The 18,382-nt window shown below is 37.4% G+C and overlaps 1 protein-coding gene across 4 annotated transcripts in view; it reads left to right on the plus strand.

Moving 5' to 3' along the window:
* Window positions 1–18,382, plus strand: part of plekhg5 (pleckstrin homology and RhoGEF domain containing G5) — an 82,566-nt gene that overhangs the window by 32,876 nt on the left and 31,308 nt on the right. Inside the window, exon 1 of one of the 4 annotated variants that reach the window (XM_023337297.1) lies at window positions 4,998–5,315. The exons of the other annotated variants lie outside the window; for them this stretch is intronic. Coding sequence (XP_023193065.1) covers window positions 5,313–5,315 — 3 coding nt within the window. The 5' untranslated portion in view covers window positions 4,998–5,312. Of the gene's footprint in view, window positions 1–4,997; window positions 5,316–18,382 lie in introns of those variants that run through there. 4 annotated transcript variants of the gene reach the window in all.

The raw sequence follows: 18,382 nt of genomic DNA on the forward strand, positions 1-18,382 counted from the left end.
CTTATCAAAATAATAGTGGAAACATGTTAAATGCTGGTTTTTCTCATAAAAATGGTTCATTTGCTTTAATATCAATACTTTTGAGCTTTACTGTAAGTGTAGCACTGTTGGTTGGTTGGTTGAGAAATTTCAGACCAACCTTTTTGGCTGCCCTCTGTCAACCACCATAAAAAGATCAACACATGGATTCAACCAGAATCACAGCTTTGGCATATTTAATGTGTTCTTGTATCCCACATATTACTCACTTGTATATAAACATTTCTTCCTTAGGTTTTACTGATGCTAAAAATGTTTATCTGAACATTTTTTCTCCAGTGAAGTAGGACAGTTATGATGTGGATCCCTGCCACTGCTACAGGCTACAGCAGCTCATTCTTTTATAGACACACACAAGGATCTAATCTGGTGTGGTAAAACTGGGAGGTCTTCTTCCTGGATCTCTATTTTTTTTTTCACTGCTAACATGACATACCAAAAAGAGAAACTGATTACTCTCACCCAGTGACTCATTTTATATCAGGCTACTGTCACGAAACAGTGAAGGTTGCCAAGCCAGTAAGGATACTGGATTCCAAATCAAAGGGTGAACCATGATCTGTTATGTAATTTGGGAAAATCTTTTTCATCATCTAGTGCTTCAACTGTAAGAGTACTGTAAGCTAGATGAACAACACCTGAAAACCATTTTTGGAGTTATGTGTCTTGGTCAGATCTGAGCAATAGTTGGAAATACAGCCATATTTCATATCCGGAATCTTTTTCCAGAAGCCAGGTGCATATGTCAGAATGTCCTTTAATCTCTTTTATACAATCTAACAATACTGTCTTGGTGTGTTCTGTCTTGGGTGACCAAATTGAGCCTTTTCCCATTAGTTTTAGCTCATTTATCCATAACGAGTTTAATTTATCCATAATTAGTTTTAGCTAATTTATCCATAATCGATACCTGGTTAACTCAAGATTGCTGTTTGGAGCTACTTTCCCCATGTGGCGGATGGATAGAAGAAACCGACCAAAATATTAAATGATAGCTGCAAAAATACTACAAGCTAATGCTGTCTGTTTAAATATTAGCAATACAAGCAGCTCAATGATGGTGTTCAACCATTCCAAGCTCCTAATCAAGTATCTATAAAGAATGTTATTCATATTAACTTGTCTCCAAACTGAGAAATGAAGCTTTAGTTAGATATTTCAAGTACTGCCATATTTTCCAATCCACAGTTTTGTTTTTTGTTAAGTAGAAAGAGCCCTGAACCTTCAAAACATGTTGCCATGGTATCAAAAATAGTGTAGAGTATGGAGTATTTTTTCTTCTTCTTTAAAACCGGACCAGAGCTTTTGTCGATGTTATGAACCTTTTGTGCAGGTGTAAATATACTCATCATTTTCAGAAGATTTTACTTAAATTAAACTTTATAGCAAAATCAAAGTTAGTTTAATTTTTAAGTCATTGAGAAAGTAGATTTTTTTTTCTTTTTATAGTTCTTAAACTTGTATCAGCAGATCAGCTTGGGCTTGTTTGCTTTTTATTTAAAATTATATTTTACTCTTATGCAGATGCATCTTTACAGGATGCATCTGTCCATCAAATACAGTGGAAAGAAATTTGTTTTAGGTAATTCAGAAATAACAAACAAGCTTGTCACAGCTTTTTTTTTAAAAATTCATACAGTTTCTCATCAGGCGAACCCCCGGGAGCGTTTCAGTCAGGAAGCAGTAGACAGCAGAATAACAGGAAGGGGGTACCTTACTGACACTGCAGTGGGAACGGCTATATTTCAGCTGCTCTGAGTGGATTTCAATGAGTGAAGAAGAGACCTCCACTCTACCCACTTTCATTCGTATTTCACTTCTCTACATCCAGAGTCCAGTCATGGGAAATCCCAACATCTAGCTGTCTAATCTCTTGGAGAAGCTGTTGGGTCTTATCCTAATTGTTTTGATTGTTCAGAATTGAAAAAGGTTCAGAATGTACAAGACTTCAAATTACATCACTAGTACATTCTAGTTGCAACTCTTTATTTTTGTCACACTTCTAAGCCTTCAGTTTTCATTTGATTTTAAGTCCTATTGTTTCCCTTTGTTTCTCACCTTTATTTAAAACACTTCCTCGACGAATTGGAGCTTATCATTCTCTAGGAGTTGATGCTAAGTTCAAGCAGGGAGGGTCACTCAGTTTATTTGTCTTTTACGCCCTCAGTCCCCCTTATCTTTGATTTAACAATGGCAGCTCCATTTTTATAGAATCTTTCCAGGTTAAAAGCTCCACTGATGTCCACGCTTTTTATATATGGCCTCCCCTAATTAATTCTGGCAGTAGGGGGTGGCGGGGCAGACAGGAATTCAACAGGCTGCCTTGGTGGTTTTTGAGCATCAACAACCCCCTGTTCTTCAGTCCTTTGCCTCGGGGGTTTGAATAGTATTTTTTTATCTAGCTAATTGTGGAGGATTTAAAGATGGCTCATCTTGGATTAACCTGAATGACTAAAGAACAGAGTTGTAGTCTGAGGGTTGTTACAAACCGTAACATCATTTGACTATTTTTAGACTGTGAATACGCCTGAAAAATCCCAGCAAGTCCAAAGTGGTGACTCTACAAAAACTGTCAGTACAACACGTAAACTGTTTATGGATGATGACATTACTAGATGGGTTCTTGTGGGTCTCTTATAATCAGATTAATACTCTAATCAAAAAAAGATCAAGCCAAACATGTCTAATCAGAATGATCTGGTTTGGCATGGTCTGAAGGGATTTTAATCAGACTTGGAGAGGTGGTGTAAATCTTCTGGTATTCTAGTCATTTTTCTGCTGTTGTAATAAAAATACTTCTCTGTCGTTTTGATCCATGTTGATGCAATCTTAAGCAGTGAGTCTTTAGGAACTTTTGTTTTTGTGTGGATACATTCTCTAGATGTTCATGCAGCTCTGGTGAAGCTGGCCATATCATACAAAGATGTGAGTTTTTATTGACAATGATTTCACAGAACTAAAGTTCGTGTGATATCTAAAGAATTAAAGTTATTTAGAACTTGGCCTTAAAGTCCAGACTCAGGCAGTTGTCTTGGCTTTTTATATGTCAACCGTTATGATGCCATCTCTAAATTAAGATGCTTGTTTCAACTTTCCATTATATCCTGGTCATTTCAGAAATGTCACTGAAATGGTTCTTTCAGTTTGTACATCTGTTGTACAAAAGACAAAAAGTACTAACGATAAGTACCAAACTTTAATCTCACTTTCAAAATTTACAATAAAACAGTTACAAGTCAGCAATGTCTAGAGGTCATTGCTAACTTTGAAGTAGGAAGTCGAGTTTCTTTGTACAGGACCCCAGATGGTAAGGTGAGCCCAAGACATCTGTGTAACTCATTAGTAATGATGCTTATCCACAAGTCCATGTTCAGTCTCCATGGTAACCAAATAACCGAGATCGGTGGAGGTACTCTACTCTTCATTGTTTCCCCACAGGATAAGGTTACTTTGCAGTAGACAAAAAGGATCATTTCTGTATGTAAAATACAATTATAATTCCTTCTTGGTTGTCTTGACTTTGAAATTAAAATTCACAAACTTCTGATGTGGTGATGCCTCCAAATTTCATTGCATCAAGATTTTATCAGTATAATCCCATTTATTTTATGGAAGATTCAGCAGGCAGGCGTTAGTGTAAACAAATAAAAGTTGAGTTTCTTTAAATTAAGCACCTCTGGTCAATAAAACCTACATTTTCTGTTTCAGCTGCTGTCATCTTGCTAGGCTATATTGAAAGCAGTCTTGGTTTTCACATTAAATCTAGCTTTCACAACTTTTAAGTGGTCTGCTTTGTAGCCAACTACTATGGTTTTGTGACATTTGTTAAAATTAGAACTTTAATTGGTTTCTTTAGATGTAACTTTATTGTGAGCCATCAGCTAAGAAACAATCTGTTTGGATGAGCTCTCAGTTTGCCACATATTGCTGTAAGCTAGTAGTCAGCTCAGTTAAGCTAAGGGTGTTGCTTGAGTTGGAGCTTAAAAAGTCTGCAGTTACAACTGTGACCTTCTTGTGTCTGGTCAAAGCGGAGCAAGGGGGGAAATGTGATTATCTATTATCTGGGTAGAAAAAGAACTTGATGTTGCACAAAATCCCTTTCGTTTCCTCACTGTTAGATGCGTCTAACTTGCACTTTTCAGTATGCTACCATAAATAGGAAGATGGGAAATGGTGTGACAAAGGTTTAACTACCAAGATGAATAAACAAACTTGCAATTTACAGATGGAAAGTAAAAGCAGGAAGGAAATAAATGACAATGTGTTTGTTCTAAATGGCTGAATTGACCCAAAGCCGCCATGTTTTTTTCTTGTTGTTTTTTTTTATCTATAAGTGTTATTTCTGTTTTTCTAGTTAGTGCTATTTCCTTACCCTCACCCCCTCAACATAGTGTTGAATATGCTCAGTATATAACTGAGGGGATGCATTTTTGAGAGATCTGATATTTTTTGTGTTTTTGCTTGAAAATCTTAAAAATCCTAGTGAAAGAATCAAATAGATTCACATGAAATCAATCTTCAATTCAATTAATGACTTTTTTGGATGATCTCTTTAAAAACTAGCACATAAAAAACAGAGAATTTTAGTTTTGCAGTGTAAGACACTATTTAAGATCTGGTTCAGACTGAACAAAAGGCGCTGTAAATGTAATTTCATTATTCTGTGAAAGGCAATGTTGACAGATTTATTTCATCACTGTTTCCCCAGTCAGTAATGGTTCATCCGACCTTAGCTCCCAGCAGGGTTAAAGTTCAAATGAAGCACTGAATCAGTCAAAGGCTGAACTCAGACTTATAGAGGAAGCCATTTCTCGTTTGCCCAGTGAAACAGAGTTGCAGCTTGATTAAGCTGTTTAGAAGTTGGTGGACAACCTCAAACATTCTTCAGGAGGAGGGAAGGGAAAAAAAAAAAGGACCCGTTTCTGTTGTGCGTTGCATGAGTCAGCCGCGCTGTGTGTGAGCCTGTGGGGCTTGAGCATGGAGGCGGGGTCCATTATTTCTGTTCGCTTCTGAGTGTACCTCATCAGTAGATCGCTGTGGTAAACACGGTGAACGTCGTCCTATCTACCAGTCTGCCTCGTTGACTGCCTCTGGTGTTCTAATACAGAAGCTCAGGATTACTTAAAGCTGAGATTCAGGAATTTAAGAGTAAGTTTGATTCAGCCTGGGGCAAAGAAACCGTCACCACCTGCTGCCTGTTTGACCCTGGAAACATTGATTGGTTCTTTGCCCTGAAAGTCAGAGAGGTCTCCAATCCTGGGACGCTATTTTCTATGGTAAGTAATAGAACTAAATTACTATATGTTGATGTATCTTTATCTGAGGCTCTATATTACGCTACCAATTGGACTTAATCAGTTGTTTTTATAACATTCTCAATTTGCCCAAAACGTATTGTGGTGAAACAATGAACATTTTAGGAATCTGTAAATGTCCAGCTCTTTTTCTCCTTCGCAGAAATAAATGACAACTCTGATTTGTTTAGGTGAATAATTCATTATCATAGTATACAGCCTCTCGCAGAGTGTTATGGTTTCCAGTCTGGCTGTCTGAGACTCTAAAGGGAACACACATCTACAACTCTGCAGACCGGCACTTTTACTCTTTTTTTCCCTTTCCTCTTTTCTGCGTCTGGATATTTCACATCTGCTTCTTATATCAACAGACCAGTGTGGCACCCGCCACCGCTTCTTTTCTCTCTCTCGGTCTTTCTCCTTTTCCATATTCTTTGGAACAAATTGGAAGTAGGTTTCCAAATCAATTTCCAACTAACACTGGGAACAATTTAAGTACAAATCGACTTCAGTTGTAAGGTCTAACTTGACCTGGAATACACACTTATGTTCCTTTCACTTCCTCCTTTTTTGGCCTTTTTCCTGCCTATCCCTCCTTCTTCTGCCCTGAAGCTATGGATAGGAAGGCAGGTTGCGTCACAGTCCAGCCAGACAGCATCGCCTCAAACAGCCATTGATACACTTGACATTGTAGAAGTAGAGGTAGCGAAAGAAAAAAGCGGAAATTTGTGAGTGCTTGCTTGCATAGTTGTTAATTACCCTTAAACGAACCAGATTTTCATTTAGGTTTATTGGAATTTGCTGCTTTCTTGGAGATATTGTGACTGTGTCCTAGGTAGGCACCATATAAGTATTAGATGGTGTTACCTGGATCAGCATTTTTCTAAAACACAATTGGAACATTCAAGACCCTCACAGCGACTTTCTTTCAAACTTGTTCAATCTGTGATGACACAGTTTCTTTTTGACTTAGAGTTCACTGGAAAAGGAGGCGGGGTTCTTTTTTTTTTTTGCATTGTAAAATGAATTGTGAAAGATGCTGGGGAGGCAATATTTTTCTTTGGCAAACTTTACTGCATGTTGAAACATACCTTTCTTATTGGAATGCATAGTTACATTACATAAAAGGTTCACCCTACTCGTGCTCTTCACTGCAGGTTGAGTGTACTTTTCTATGATAAGAGAAAAAGTATGAAAGGTGATGAAGACGAAGCTTGGGGATGAAGACGAAGCTTGATGCTTTGCTACACACTGGGGAAAATGGGAAATAGAGATTTGCAATGCTTTGCTGCCTCTGGTGTACCTTGGAAACTGGTAAGGCCACATGCCAAAATGTGTCTGTAAAGTTGGCTTCAGGGGAGCTGTCATCTTCATTTAATCAGATTTTGAAGTAGATAACGTTTATTATTTAACATTAGGCGAAAATGTTTGTGTTTTGCAGCTTCTTGTAGGCTTTCCCCGTGTTTAGTTCGATGGCTCAACCTTAATCAGCTTCTGTCCCTTTACATGATGCTCCCACCACCCTTTTGCATCACGGTGATGGTTTATTCTGTGAAATTTCAGCCCTGAATTCAGTTCTCAATCATTAGTAAAAACAAAGCTTTTAATTAATATTTAATTTTCTAAAAATGAGGCCAAGTCTGCTTGTAAATATACTTTTTCTTTGCTTTAGGCTGATTGTGTATCATTCAACATAAATACTTACAGAAAATTAGGAAGTTATAGGTAACTTTTGTGGGCTATTGGTTGCACTTGATTTCATTTTAGTGCATCAGAATAAAGGTGTAGAACATAAATACATACAGTACAACACTTTTCAGATTTTTATTTGGAACTGTTGAAAGCAATTTTTTCATCATTATTATTTTGTACATTGTATGTATTGAATTTTCAATACATGCATAGTTGTTTGTGGCTGTAATGTGACAAATGTGCAAAAGCTGAAGGAAATGGTAACCCTTTTGCTTACACAATAACTTTAAGAATGTTCTAGTTCAAGTAAATTGACCCATTTCTTCAAAATGCCTGTGTAATCTGGGAAATAACTTCCCTCTTCAAATGTGTGTCACTGAGCAGAGGAGGATGATGTTATGAAATATTGTTTACAGTTACTGTAATTTGTCTGGTGTCCAAATCCTATAAAATAACGAGTGAGTCAGGCAGTCTGATCTGGACACTGAGTGAGTCAAAAACATTGGCCTGTGTCTGTCAGACAGTTGTGGAGTTTATTTGGCTCTGAACGTTTTATTTGTTGGCTGTTGTATCCAGAAACTCGTTCTAAAAATCCCCAAAAGGTCAGTTAGTTACGCAAACGTTGCCGAAGGGAGAACTCTAAAACCATAATCGACCTTCGCTGTAAACATCCAGCAGAGTTTACATACAGACTTCCTGCCGTAACCTGGATCTGTTGTAGCTTCCTTATCTGTGGACGCAGTCAGTGTTTCTCCAGCATATTGTTACCATTATGGCTTTTGGTTTTATCTCAAGTGGCTTTGATAAACGGGTTAAACTGCTGATTGACCGTTCCATAAACCTCATACCTGAACAGCAGTTGTCTAACATCAACTTGGCAACCGTTTCTAGGATCAGCAATATCTTATAAAGACGTGATAAAAGCATTTCTCTAAACGACAAATGCCAAAGGCTGATAAGATCTGTTTTTTATCTGTTTTAGTGAAAGCTGCAAATGTCAGCCTGTGCGGTTACAAATAATACACATTGTGGAAAAATGTCAGGTTTTGGGTTTAAAACTGATTAAACATAAATTTGTCTTCATTTTCATTTCAGTGCAGTAACTTGTTTTCTTTTTCTTAATATTTCTTATGATCTTAGGAAAGTCATCTCCACCACCTCTGCTTATTGGTTTCTGCTTTAAGAAAGTGGAAAAGGCCTTACATATTGCAATTTGAATAACATTGTTTGTTTGAAAACCAATACAGCAGTCCCACTTAATATTATTCGAGGAAGGAATTGTGTACAACATTTTTTTTATTTTATTTTATTGTAGTTATCTCACTTGAAATAAATAAATATTCAATGTTTCATGCACCCAGTTCCAGATTTTCTGTGGAATGTAACAAAATCATTTTTGGAAAAGTTGCCTATTTGCGATTTTTTTTGTATAGCATATGCCAAATAATTTAAAAATAGCTGAACTAAAATACCTAGGCACAGTGATACTTGACACATTTAATGGCTGCCCTTTGCAAACCAACCAATCCAGGTCCAGGTATTTTACTTTCCGCTGACTGGCTGTACCCCGAAAAGCGAGATTTAGGCCTGTTTCCATTTTGCTTAATACCACATATTAAGGTATATTTTGTGTTTGAACTATTAAAATAGATTTATAGACATTTTTAGAGGGGACTCAAATATTTACAGTTGTGGTCCCTAACTTCCATAAATATTGGGGGTCCACTGTACAATGCCAGTGAAACAGTTTTATGATATTTGAATGTACATTAGCTTAGGGTGAATGTTTGATTAATTTTGATTGTAATGGGAAACAAAATGTTTAAGCGAATGAATCATTCAGGTATGGAAGATTTCTGTTTTTACAAGCCTGGAAATGGCTTCAAGAAAGTTGCTGCCCATCTGTGATTATAGCAAGGCTTAAAACGGCTCCAAACATGACAGTCAAGACTGAGCAAAGACCTAATTCATCTTACCAGCTCATAAGATTGCGAGGATGGGAAGAAACCTAAAACGATCTCTACTTTAGGACTGCATCAGATGTTCCAGTGTGAGACTCTTCCATTGCATTAAAGATTAATTTAACATGTGAATTTATGTTCATGTTACCTAGAAAGTACTATGCTTTTTTTTTTAAAGCAGTTTCATCAAAACACAGTTAAATCAACCTAAGCATGAGAAAAACAAATATTTTGCATATGAATAAGCATCCTTGAGGCAGTATAATGCCATAAAATAAATGTAATAATGTACTTCTCTAATATTACCCTTCAGTTCCGAGCCGGTGGCAAATGCTGATGCACACTCAGTCCACACCTGCCTTCTTCACGCTTCAGCTTTAACCTGGTCTGGTGCAGTTCTTATTTATATCGATAATAAATCTACTTCTACTCGACTTCATGGTACGAAGCTCAGGCTGTCACATTCACAGATGTTAATTTCCTCGAGGCTTCAATAAAAGTATTGCACAATCCAGCCTTGTTCAATTGACTCACCGAATGCTCAGATTTTACCAGATATAAAAAGTCATTACTTGGCTTAGCTCCACACGAACAGAGCGAGCTTATCAAATTCCAGATCTTTAAATCCAGGCACTCCAGAGTTTACGGGTCACCTGGAATAACTTCCTCAATTAGTCAGCGACTCACCCAAGCTGCACTGCAAGTTTTGTTGAATTAATATTTGAAAATAAGAGTCATCCTCCATTTTTGATTGGTGCTGGTCATTTCACCTCTTGGCTGTTTTACACTTTTGTAGTTTTGCTCCTAATTTCCCAAATCTATGAAACATAGCTCCAAATTATTCACACATAATTCACCTTGAGTTTTCTTTTGGGCATATGCAAGATTGGATGATAAAGGAAAGAAATTGCGGCTTGGGAAGCTAAACTACTTGGACTCGATGCTTCTTCACAAACTATTGACTAGTACTAACCAATCATGGATCGACATTCATTTCTTTGGTTCTTATTGGCTGTACCCCCAAGTTGGAGATGAGGACGACTGTGGATGTTAGCCTCAGCTAAGATGGTCTCCACTGTGTGTATTAATGCATATTAAGGTATATTTGGTGGTCGAATAACTAAAATAGGCATTTATAGTCGTTTTAGAGGAGTCTAAAGTATTTGCAGATTTAATCTATTTGTTGAAGCTATGGTCTCTAACCTTTGCGAATTCTGGGGGTCCACTGCAGATTAAATGTATAAATTATATTTACCTAAAGGAGGTTATAAATGGTTATTTTTGCTTTATTACAGGCCATAATCAGTCTTAAGAAGTAAAAAGCCCAAACATGAATTGGATCCAAAATAAATGCAAATATTGTGTTAAACAAAGTCACAGGAAAATTATATATAAATATAAATCAATAAAATCATAAGTGAAAGCCATTTATCTCCAGAATTTGTGAATATTTGAATTAAAGAAAAAAAAATAGACTTGAGTAAATTGACATACTTTTACAAAGGGCACAGATTGACCCAGTGTCACTGAAGACCACTGTTTCTATTTGATGTATTGAGGAAATTTTTACCACTTTCTCTTTACAGTTGTGCCTAACGTATGTCTCAGAAATGCACACTCTCCTCATACACACTTTTCCAGGAGGCATGAACCACAACAAGTGCCTCTGTTTGAGTGAAGCCATATGTACTGTACTGTAGAGCAGTGGGGGCAAGTCTGTTAATCTAGAACAGACCTACAGACGGGAAGGCAGTGCAGTTGCATAAGGTCCGCAGTAAAACCCAGGGCCTGGCTCTCTTCCTCCTGCCTCCCCGCTCAGCCAGAGGACACATGGCAGGAGAAGAAAGCAGGCGAGTGGGCTCTTCAACAGATGCATTGTTTATTTATTGAAAAAATAAATCAGACATGGGCAAGGCGTGTCCCCTCACTTTAATCTCCTGCAGTCTTCCTCTGCACTGTTTTCAATCCCACCTACCAGGCAACAGCTAATGGTAGCTCTTTGTAAAGTTTAGGAAAGTGGGCTCCTTCCAGCATACATGGGGGAGGCTGCATGGGGGTTGTGTGCTCTTCTCCCAAGAGGACAAGGAAAAGTAGTTTGTTGGAAAAAGGCCGCATAAGAGTCCTTCTCCATGGCTTGAAGCAAGCATTTCCCTTTACAAGCATTTCCCTCCCTTCTTTTTTTCCCTCTAGCAATCCATCACATCTAATACGGAAGCTGATGTTGTATATTTAGTTAGCAATTAAGAGCCTAAAGAAAAAGCTGCATTTTGAACGGTGGATTTTAAAGACAGACAACATGCCTCCGCTGGGAAAAGTGTGGACTCATTCAGCAATATTACCTCTTTAGAGATGCTGTTTTCTACAATCATTTGACTGATCTCTGGCAGGTGAATCAGGAATTTGATTAGTTGCTGGAATCTTCTTTACAGAAACCATCTGGAAAGAGGCAAACACCTTCAAAGAAATACCAAATAGGTCATTGGATGAAACATCTATCAAAAGCTCAAGCAGACTTATGATCTGCTACTTCACCTTAAACCTTTGACTCTATGGTTAATAAAGATTTACTCCAGAGGGTCACACAATCAATTTAATTATTAAAAAAATTAACTAATTTTGCTTTTTGATTAAGGGATTTCTGAAAAACAATTATTATTATTATTATTATTATTAGTTTTTATCAAGTATGATGTAATGGAAATTTTGGAAAACACATTTTTTTCATACAATTTTTTTAATGATCTTATAAAACACACCTTGAACTCAGCACAACTCTTTGACTTGGTGCTGCAGTGTAGAATTGTTCAGCAAAAAACTTTGTGAAAACAAAGCCCGTATGTGAGGATGAGATAATGGTGTTTGCTGATTGCTGTTTATTTTTTCAGTTCTAACACCTGCAAATCCTCATTGGTTGGTGTTTGCAAATTGTCTGCACAAAGGGTTTGACCCAAAAAACTATCCAGACCACAGAAAAGCTTCTGGATGTCATCTCCAGATGCATCAGCTGGGCAAAAACTGAAATCTCAAACGAGTCAGACTTTATTAAAAGACATTATTATGCGAGTTTGAGTAATAAATGCACAGTCTGACAAAAAGTGAAGAAACTACAAGATATGTGGTACATGTAGTATAAAGATTGGTATTTAGGTGATTTGATTTGCAACAAACAGAAGGCATAAATTTAGATGTCAGAAGTGACCTCAGCACTTGACTGAGACCTGGTTTTCACTAATCTGGCTATTTCAAATATATATATTCTTCCCTCTTTTTGAAGTTTACTGGTAACAGAGTGAGAAAGTGAGCCAAATATAGGAAAAATATAAAAATGACTCCAGTGTTGTCATATTTTTTTCTTTAAAAATACTACAGTGCTGTGCACAAAGTGGACAACTGTTTTAAAATTTTTTTTTTCTTCACCAAATCTGCTTGCATGTGGGGAGGAGGTGCAGCAAAGGTTCTCAATTTTGTAAAATCTCTTTGTTGCATGCACACTGGTGTTCATTTCATGCTATTGGCTGGTAAGTTGGGCGTAGAGGTATCATAGTAGCAGTAAGTACGTGAGGTACCAGCATAAAGTGTGTCTTGCCACGCTGTGTTGTAATGAACCCACCATCCCTACTTGGATGGTATTATGGTTCTATAATCCTTAGTGCAACGCACACACATTCATGTACACATTAGTTTAAAATGCAGATGCATGCCATGGTTTTTATTTATCTGGGTTTTATTTATTTGAAAAAGCATAATTTTCCTTCCACTTGAACTAACTCTTTGCAGGTATATCACATAAAATCCTATAAAATATGTGGTTTTATTGTGATAAAATGTTGAACCTTTAAATTGGCTATAATTTTTGCATCCAGATTCTGCACACCACACCCTTAACAGTACGATATTTCATTTTAAGTATGGGTTTCACATCAAAATAACCTACTTAACTCAAAGTGTACCGTGTGAAACAATGAGGTTTAAGCAACATTTCTTAACTTGTTATTGCAAGACACATCTGATTATTTTTTGTGAGGCATTAAACATGTAACGTTGCATTTAGCTAAAGTCCATCTGGTTTTAATGGTGCAGTGATATTAGAAAACTCTGACTTGATTTATGGAAGAAAATATTAGGCAAGTGCTAAGACTTATTTTCATTCATATTTTGCTTTTTGACATTGGATAATTGAAATATCAGCTGTAGAAGATTTTTAAAAAGGCACGAGGTATGATGGTTAATGACATACATGCATCTGGAGGGTTCTGTGTTCATGGGAATTCAAAATGCTTAAAGTGTTATTCATGTGCTCTGAATTGTATTTGTGTAAACTAGGTTTAGTCAAAGGTCACTGCATTAGTGTATTGGACCGTAAAAAAGAGACAGCAGTTGTCTCCTGTAGACTATGAACCGTTGATGAGGTGGCAGTGCGTCTGAGTTTAGGCTTTTCTGATTAGTTTGACTTTCAGACTGCGTGAGCTGGTCTGACCAAAGTCTGTCTGGATGTTGCACCGACTTACCCACAAGTCACTGTTTAAACAAGACTGTGCATGACTCTTGCTGCTCTAACGCTAACCAATCGTTTGCGGGTGTGTGGGTGTGTGTTTTATTGGAATTCATTGGTGTGTTTTCTAACCTTGTTTGTGTGAACTGAGTAGGGGGGTAAAAAGAGCGGAAGCTTGTAATAAGGAAAAAATGATAGAGGAGCTCATTCCATCAGCTCTTCATGTCTGATGAGCCGAGACGTTCACGCTGTAAAAACTAGCAACGACCGCTAAATAGGTGACGACTTGCATGTTGGGACAGGAACTGAAATCATCTTCCTTTTTTCTTTTTTTTGACTCAATGTGTTGATGAGCAACATTAATGTTGGCCCATGTAATTAAACACACTGCCTGGATTTTGTCTGCAGTGAGAGCTTTCAGAGATTAGGCCCCATGTTTATGAGTCTATGTGGACGTGAGCTTGGAGATGGTTGCTTAAAACAATGACTGAGATACGACTTTGCTCTGTGGGTGTGGGCAGCATGTGTGTTTTGAAGCAGAGGTGTAATGCATGGCAGGTCATGTTTCCACAGATAAGTTTTTTTTTTTTTAACCTTTTGCTTCATGTTTTTCTGCTGCCTGGTTCTGTTACTCTCTCACCTGCAGACTGAATCAGCAGTGATGACAATCACCTCTCCTCTCCAGTGGCTCCTGGAGGAGAGGTGATTGTCAGAGGTGATAGTCATTGGTTTTTTTTTAATAAACAATGACTAAACATTGTTAATTTAAAAAAAAAACATAACAGAAATGTTGACTAAATACTTTAAGCTTTCTGTACTCCATATAATTTCCAACAGTCAGGCTATGTGGGATGTAGTTAAGCACATGTTTACCCAATCAAATTTTATGCTTAGAAGATTTTTCCTACTTAAAGTAAAGCCTATTTTTAAGAACACATGAATGTACAGCTTTAATTTACTTTTGGATATAATATCAGTCTAATGGAGCTTAGTCATAGTGACAATTTAAATATATTCTAATTTTAACGCATCTAAAATATCTATATATAACTATTACACTGTCTGTTTTCTTTTATTAAAGTCTAGAAACTTTGTTTCTCATCTGCCCTTGAATTTAGTTAGATTGCTGTATGATGTATTGGCTTTTGGTTTCTTTAACTTACCAAAAGTTAAACAGGTTTGCTGTCAAACAGGTTCTGTGTAGGTGTGCAGATCTGATAGAAATCAGACCGGGTGCAAGATCAAGATAGTATAGTTAATCACACTTTATTCATGATTTACCAAGTTGGATATTTATATTTTTACATGGGGCCAGAGTGGTTCAAAAGGCTTTTTCCATTCATAAATAAGTCATTTGCAAATATTTTAACAGCAATTTATGGACAACTGTTTAAGGGTTGATAACTTTAAAAGTTTATCATTTTTGTTGACACTTGCCTTAAAAAGTAATACAGAAAAAAAATGTAATCTAAGTTCAAAGTGTATATAAACCTGAATATTGATTGGGTTTTTTTTTTATTTTCCACCAGGGAACATCACTCTTCTTTTATTAGATCTGGACAGTGTTATCTCTTTCCCACAGAATTTACTAAAGAAAAAAGAAAAAAAAACGGCTGAGAAAGCAATTTCACAATAAGCTTGTCATCAAACTTGTCAAGTTAATTTCAGAAATAGAACCTCATGACCTGGTATGTTCCTGGAAACAAATTGTAGATTTCTAAAAATAACTTTTACTAATAAATGTAGCTTTTATCAAGTTGTGGTTTGCACTATAGAACACCCCTTAAGAATAAGTGACAGCTTGGAGTGTATTAAGGCAGTAATAGAAGTGAAAGATCTGTGGCCATCAAGGAGACTTCTAAATATAAATAACCCATTCTTGACATGTTTTAGTAGTTGCTGAATTTTGGATTTAAATGGCAAAATGGTCATTGTTTTTGCTTTTGCACAGACTAACAGATGTTGTTGTAGTGTTATCCCTTACAGTGCTGTAAGGGATAACTAGTACAGGTGTCTGGTAGCAGGTGTGATACGAGTGATGCGACTGTTCACTCATCTCACAAGCGGTGGCAATAAACCCAATCAGAAATATATGTATGTGATTTGTATCCCAAACACATTTTCTAATGCTTATTTGCATGTTTATATGTCTACAAGATATGAAAATTTATATATATATATAGTATTGGTCAATATTGATTGTTGTCAATAACAGAATATTGTTATAAACTCAAATTTTCACATCAGTGCATCTTGAATTTAATTCTCTATTGTGCAAATATGTATTCATGCAGTGAACCTACTGGGTCTAGGGACGGCCGTGAATATGTAAAATCTGCAAATACTTGAGACCAACTCTGAAAATCCCCATAACTACCTATTTTAATTGTTGAAACAACAAATACACCTTAATGCATTTTCTTTCAAATATTTTAAATCTGCACTATGAAAACATCTGAGTAGACAGATTTTCTGACTTCATTGTTGGTGTGGCCTGTCTTGACTGACTTGATCCCTCACAACATGTACATGTGAAAGCATAAAAACCACCCAACTTCATGTTAACCACAGTGCGACCCCCCCTTTATAACTCTATCAAAAGTCTGTAATGTTTTCTAAAGTGTTCATTAGACATTCTCTCTGATGACGAATTGAGGATTTTGTTTTATATCGGCAAACTCTCCAGCTTTGGGGGAAGTGAGTCTTTTAAATCAGCCATAAAAGATGTTGGTGCACCTCAGATTCATGGACTTTTTGCAGGGAAAGAAATCGGAAGAAAGGAGTCAGTTATTTTTTCTTATCTCCGAGAAGATGCATTCCTTAAGAAATCAACCCCAGCGGGTCTCATACCTACTTCTGTCATGATGCACACTCATTCTGTTGTGTGTGCTATTACATAAGTAATAGGCGAACTCTGGCGGGACGTGCTGTTCCAGAGAAGCCCGAGTGAGCTCAGAGGAAGTTCAGTCAAACCACAAACAGAAAGCTGGAGTGCTTTTTCTGGAAGAAAAAGGTCGGTAAGAGCATGACTGAGCACATTCTCTTCAAATCTCATCATCTCTGACATTATATCGGTGAAAGTTTAAATTTATAAGTAGCCCTTTTGTAGATCTGAAGACTTCCTGGCAACAGACTTAAAAGCTTGTGAGGATGTGACAACCTGCACAAACTCACCTTGAATTGTCTTCTTTAGCCAAAGATTTGATGGCTGTGAGGAAACTGTTCCCAAATTCCACCGCTTGGCTGATTTTTAAACCATCATTGGTCATGAATCTAAGTGATTCTTTGAATCTCAACTTGATGTAACTGCTGGTGTAAGCATCCATTAGTTTGCACCATAAAGAGACCAAACTCTGTGCAGGATGACTGAATAGTCTCTCTCCTTGGTGTGCTTATGGAAAGATTAGTTTTGTTTGAATAATAATTTTGATTCACCACAATAGACTCATTTCCTTTCAAACAGGTCAAGCTTTATTACATCCACTTCTTTGGGATGTTGCAGCCATTCTGTCTGTTCTCCTTTGTGTGTGTGTCTGTGTGTTAAATGGGCATGCCTGTAGGATGTGTTGAAACAGGGGTTCATAAGTCAGGTGCCACGTGGCGTTGGACGTGCTAAGCCAAGATGAGAGCTATGGTGGCACCACTTGTGTGTGTGTGTGTGTGTGGGGGGGGGGGGGGGGGTGTTCTCAGCTGTTTTCAGAGAGGATGTATGTGTGTGTCCACTAATCCAGGGAGATCCAAGAGCTGGCACGCAAAGGGATACGCAGACTACACAATCACATGACGTGTATTTGTTTCATGCACATTCAGCCCTTCACAGTGCCAGCTGTCCTCCACGTCTCTCACCGTAACTCTGTAAAACCTCAACATCTTAGAAAGTATTTTTGTTTTTTCTGGCAGAAAATCATGACCTCAGGCTTGAAGGAGTTGACTGTCACCCGTTCCATGTTAATACAAGACTGTGTACCAATCTAGATGAAGGTCAAGACTTGGTCAGCAGAACACATAATCTGTCAAATACAAACATGTAGATCTTGAGGTTCAATAACCCAGAGATGAGATGATGTCCATGAACACCTTTGTAGTGATTGCAGTGAGGAGAAGGTTTAGTGGAGAAAAACTACACTGGCAACAAGCACAACTTGCTTTGGTAATACCCAGAACCAGACCACTCTTAAGAATAAGTCAGCTGCCCCATATTCCTACAACACCCCACCCACAAAATACCTCTAGAGATGTGGACATAAGACTCTTCCTGATCTAGAAAACACATGTAGACCACAAAACAAAGTTCTCATAAACCCCCATCAGTAGGCCAGACTCACTATTAGGACAAAGGTCACTCTGCTCTTGACTTTTTTTCCCCCAACATACAATTTTTCTAACCCTGGTTGCATAAAAGGTTTTTATACATGACCTGCATCCAATCATCAAGCTCGACTGTGTCTGATCTCTATAACAATCTTGGCTTAATGGACCTTACCAGTGGTTTAATTCTTGGGAACTCTTGATTCCCTCCTTTTATTAGAATTCCCAAAATAACATAACCCTTTCCAGGGATTTAAACCACGGATCTGCATATGCACAGTTTTAAAAGGACAGGAATGTTCAGTATTTGAAACACTAAAACCCAGCACTGACAGCGGAATCTTTCAGAGTTTTTAGTAAGTCTTTTTCCTGCTTTGAACTCTTAAATTTGGCTAAAATCTTCTTTTTCCTCAGCTGCTTGAGTCATGGCAGGAATGTGAACCCCTCATTGCAGTGCTATGGAGAGCTCACCTATTTGTGTACACTTTTTTAGATTGCTGTTTGATTCAATCACTTTTCTCTGCTCTTCTACCTCTGTCAGACGGGAAATTCACTAAAAGAATCGTGGTTTTGATGACACATCAGGAGATGTTGTA

Source organism: Xiphophorus maculatus, chromosome 1 (genome assembly GCF_002775205.1).
Source record: "Xiphophorus maculatus strain JP 163 A chromosome 1, X_maculatus-5.0-male, whole genome shotgun sequence".
Lineage (NCBI taxonomy): Eukaryota > Metazoa > Chordata > Actinopteri > Cyprinodontiformes > Poeciliidae > Xiphophorus > Xiphophorus maculatus.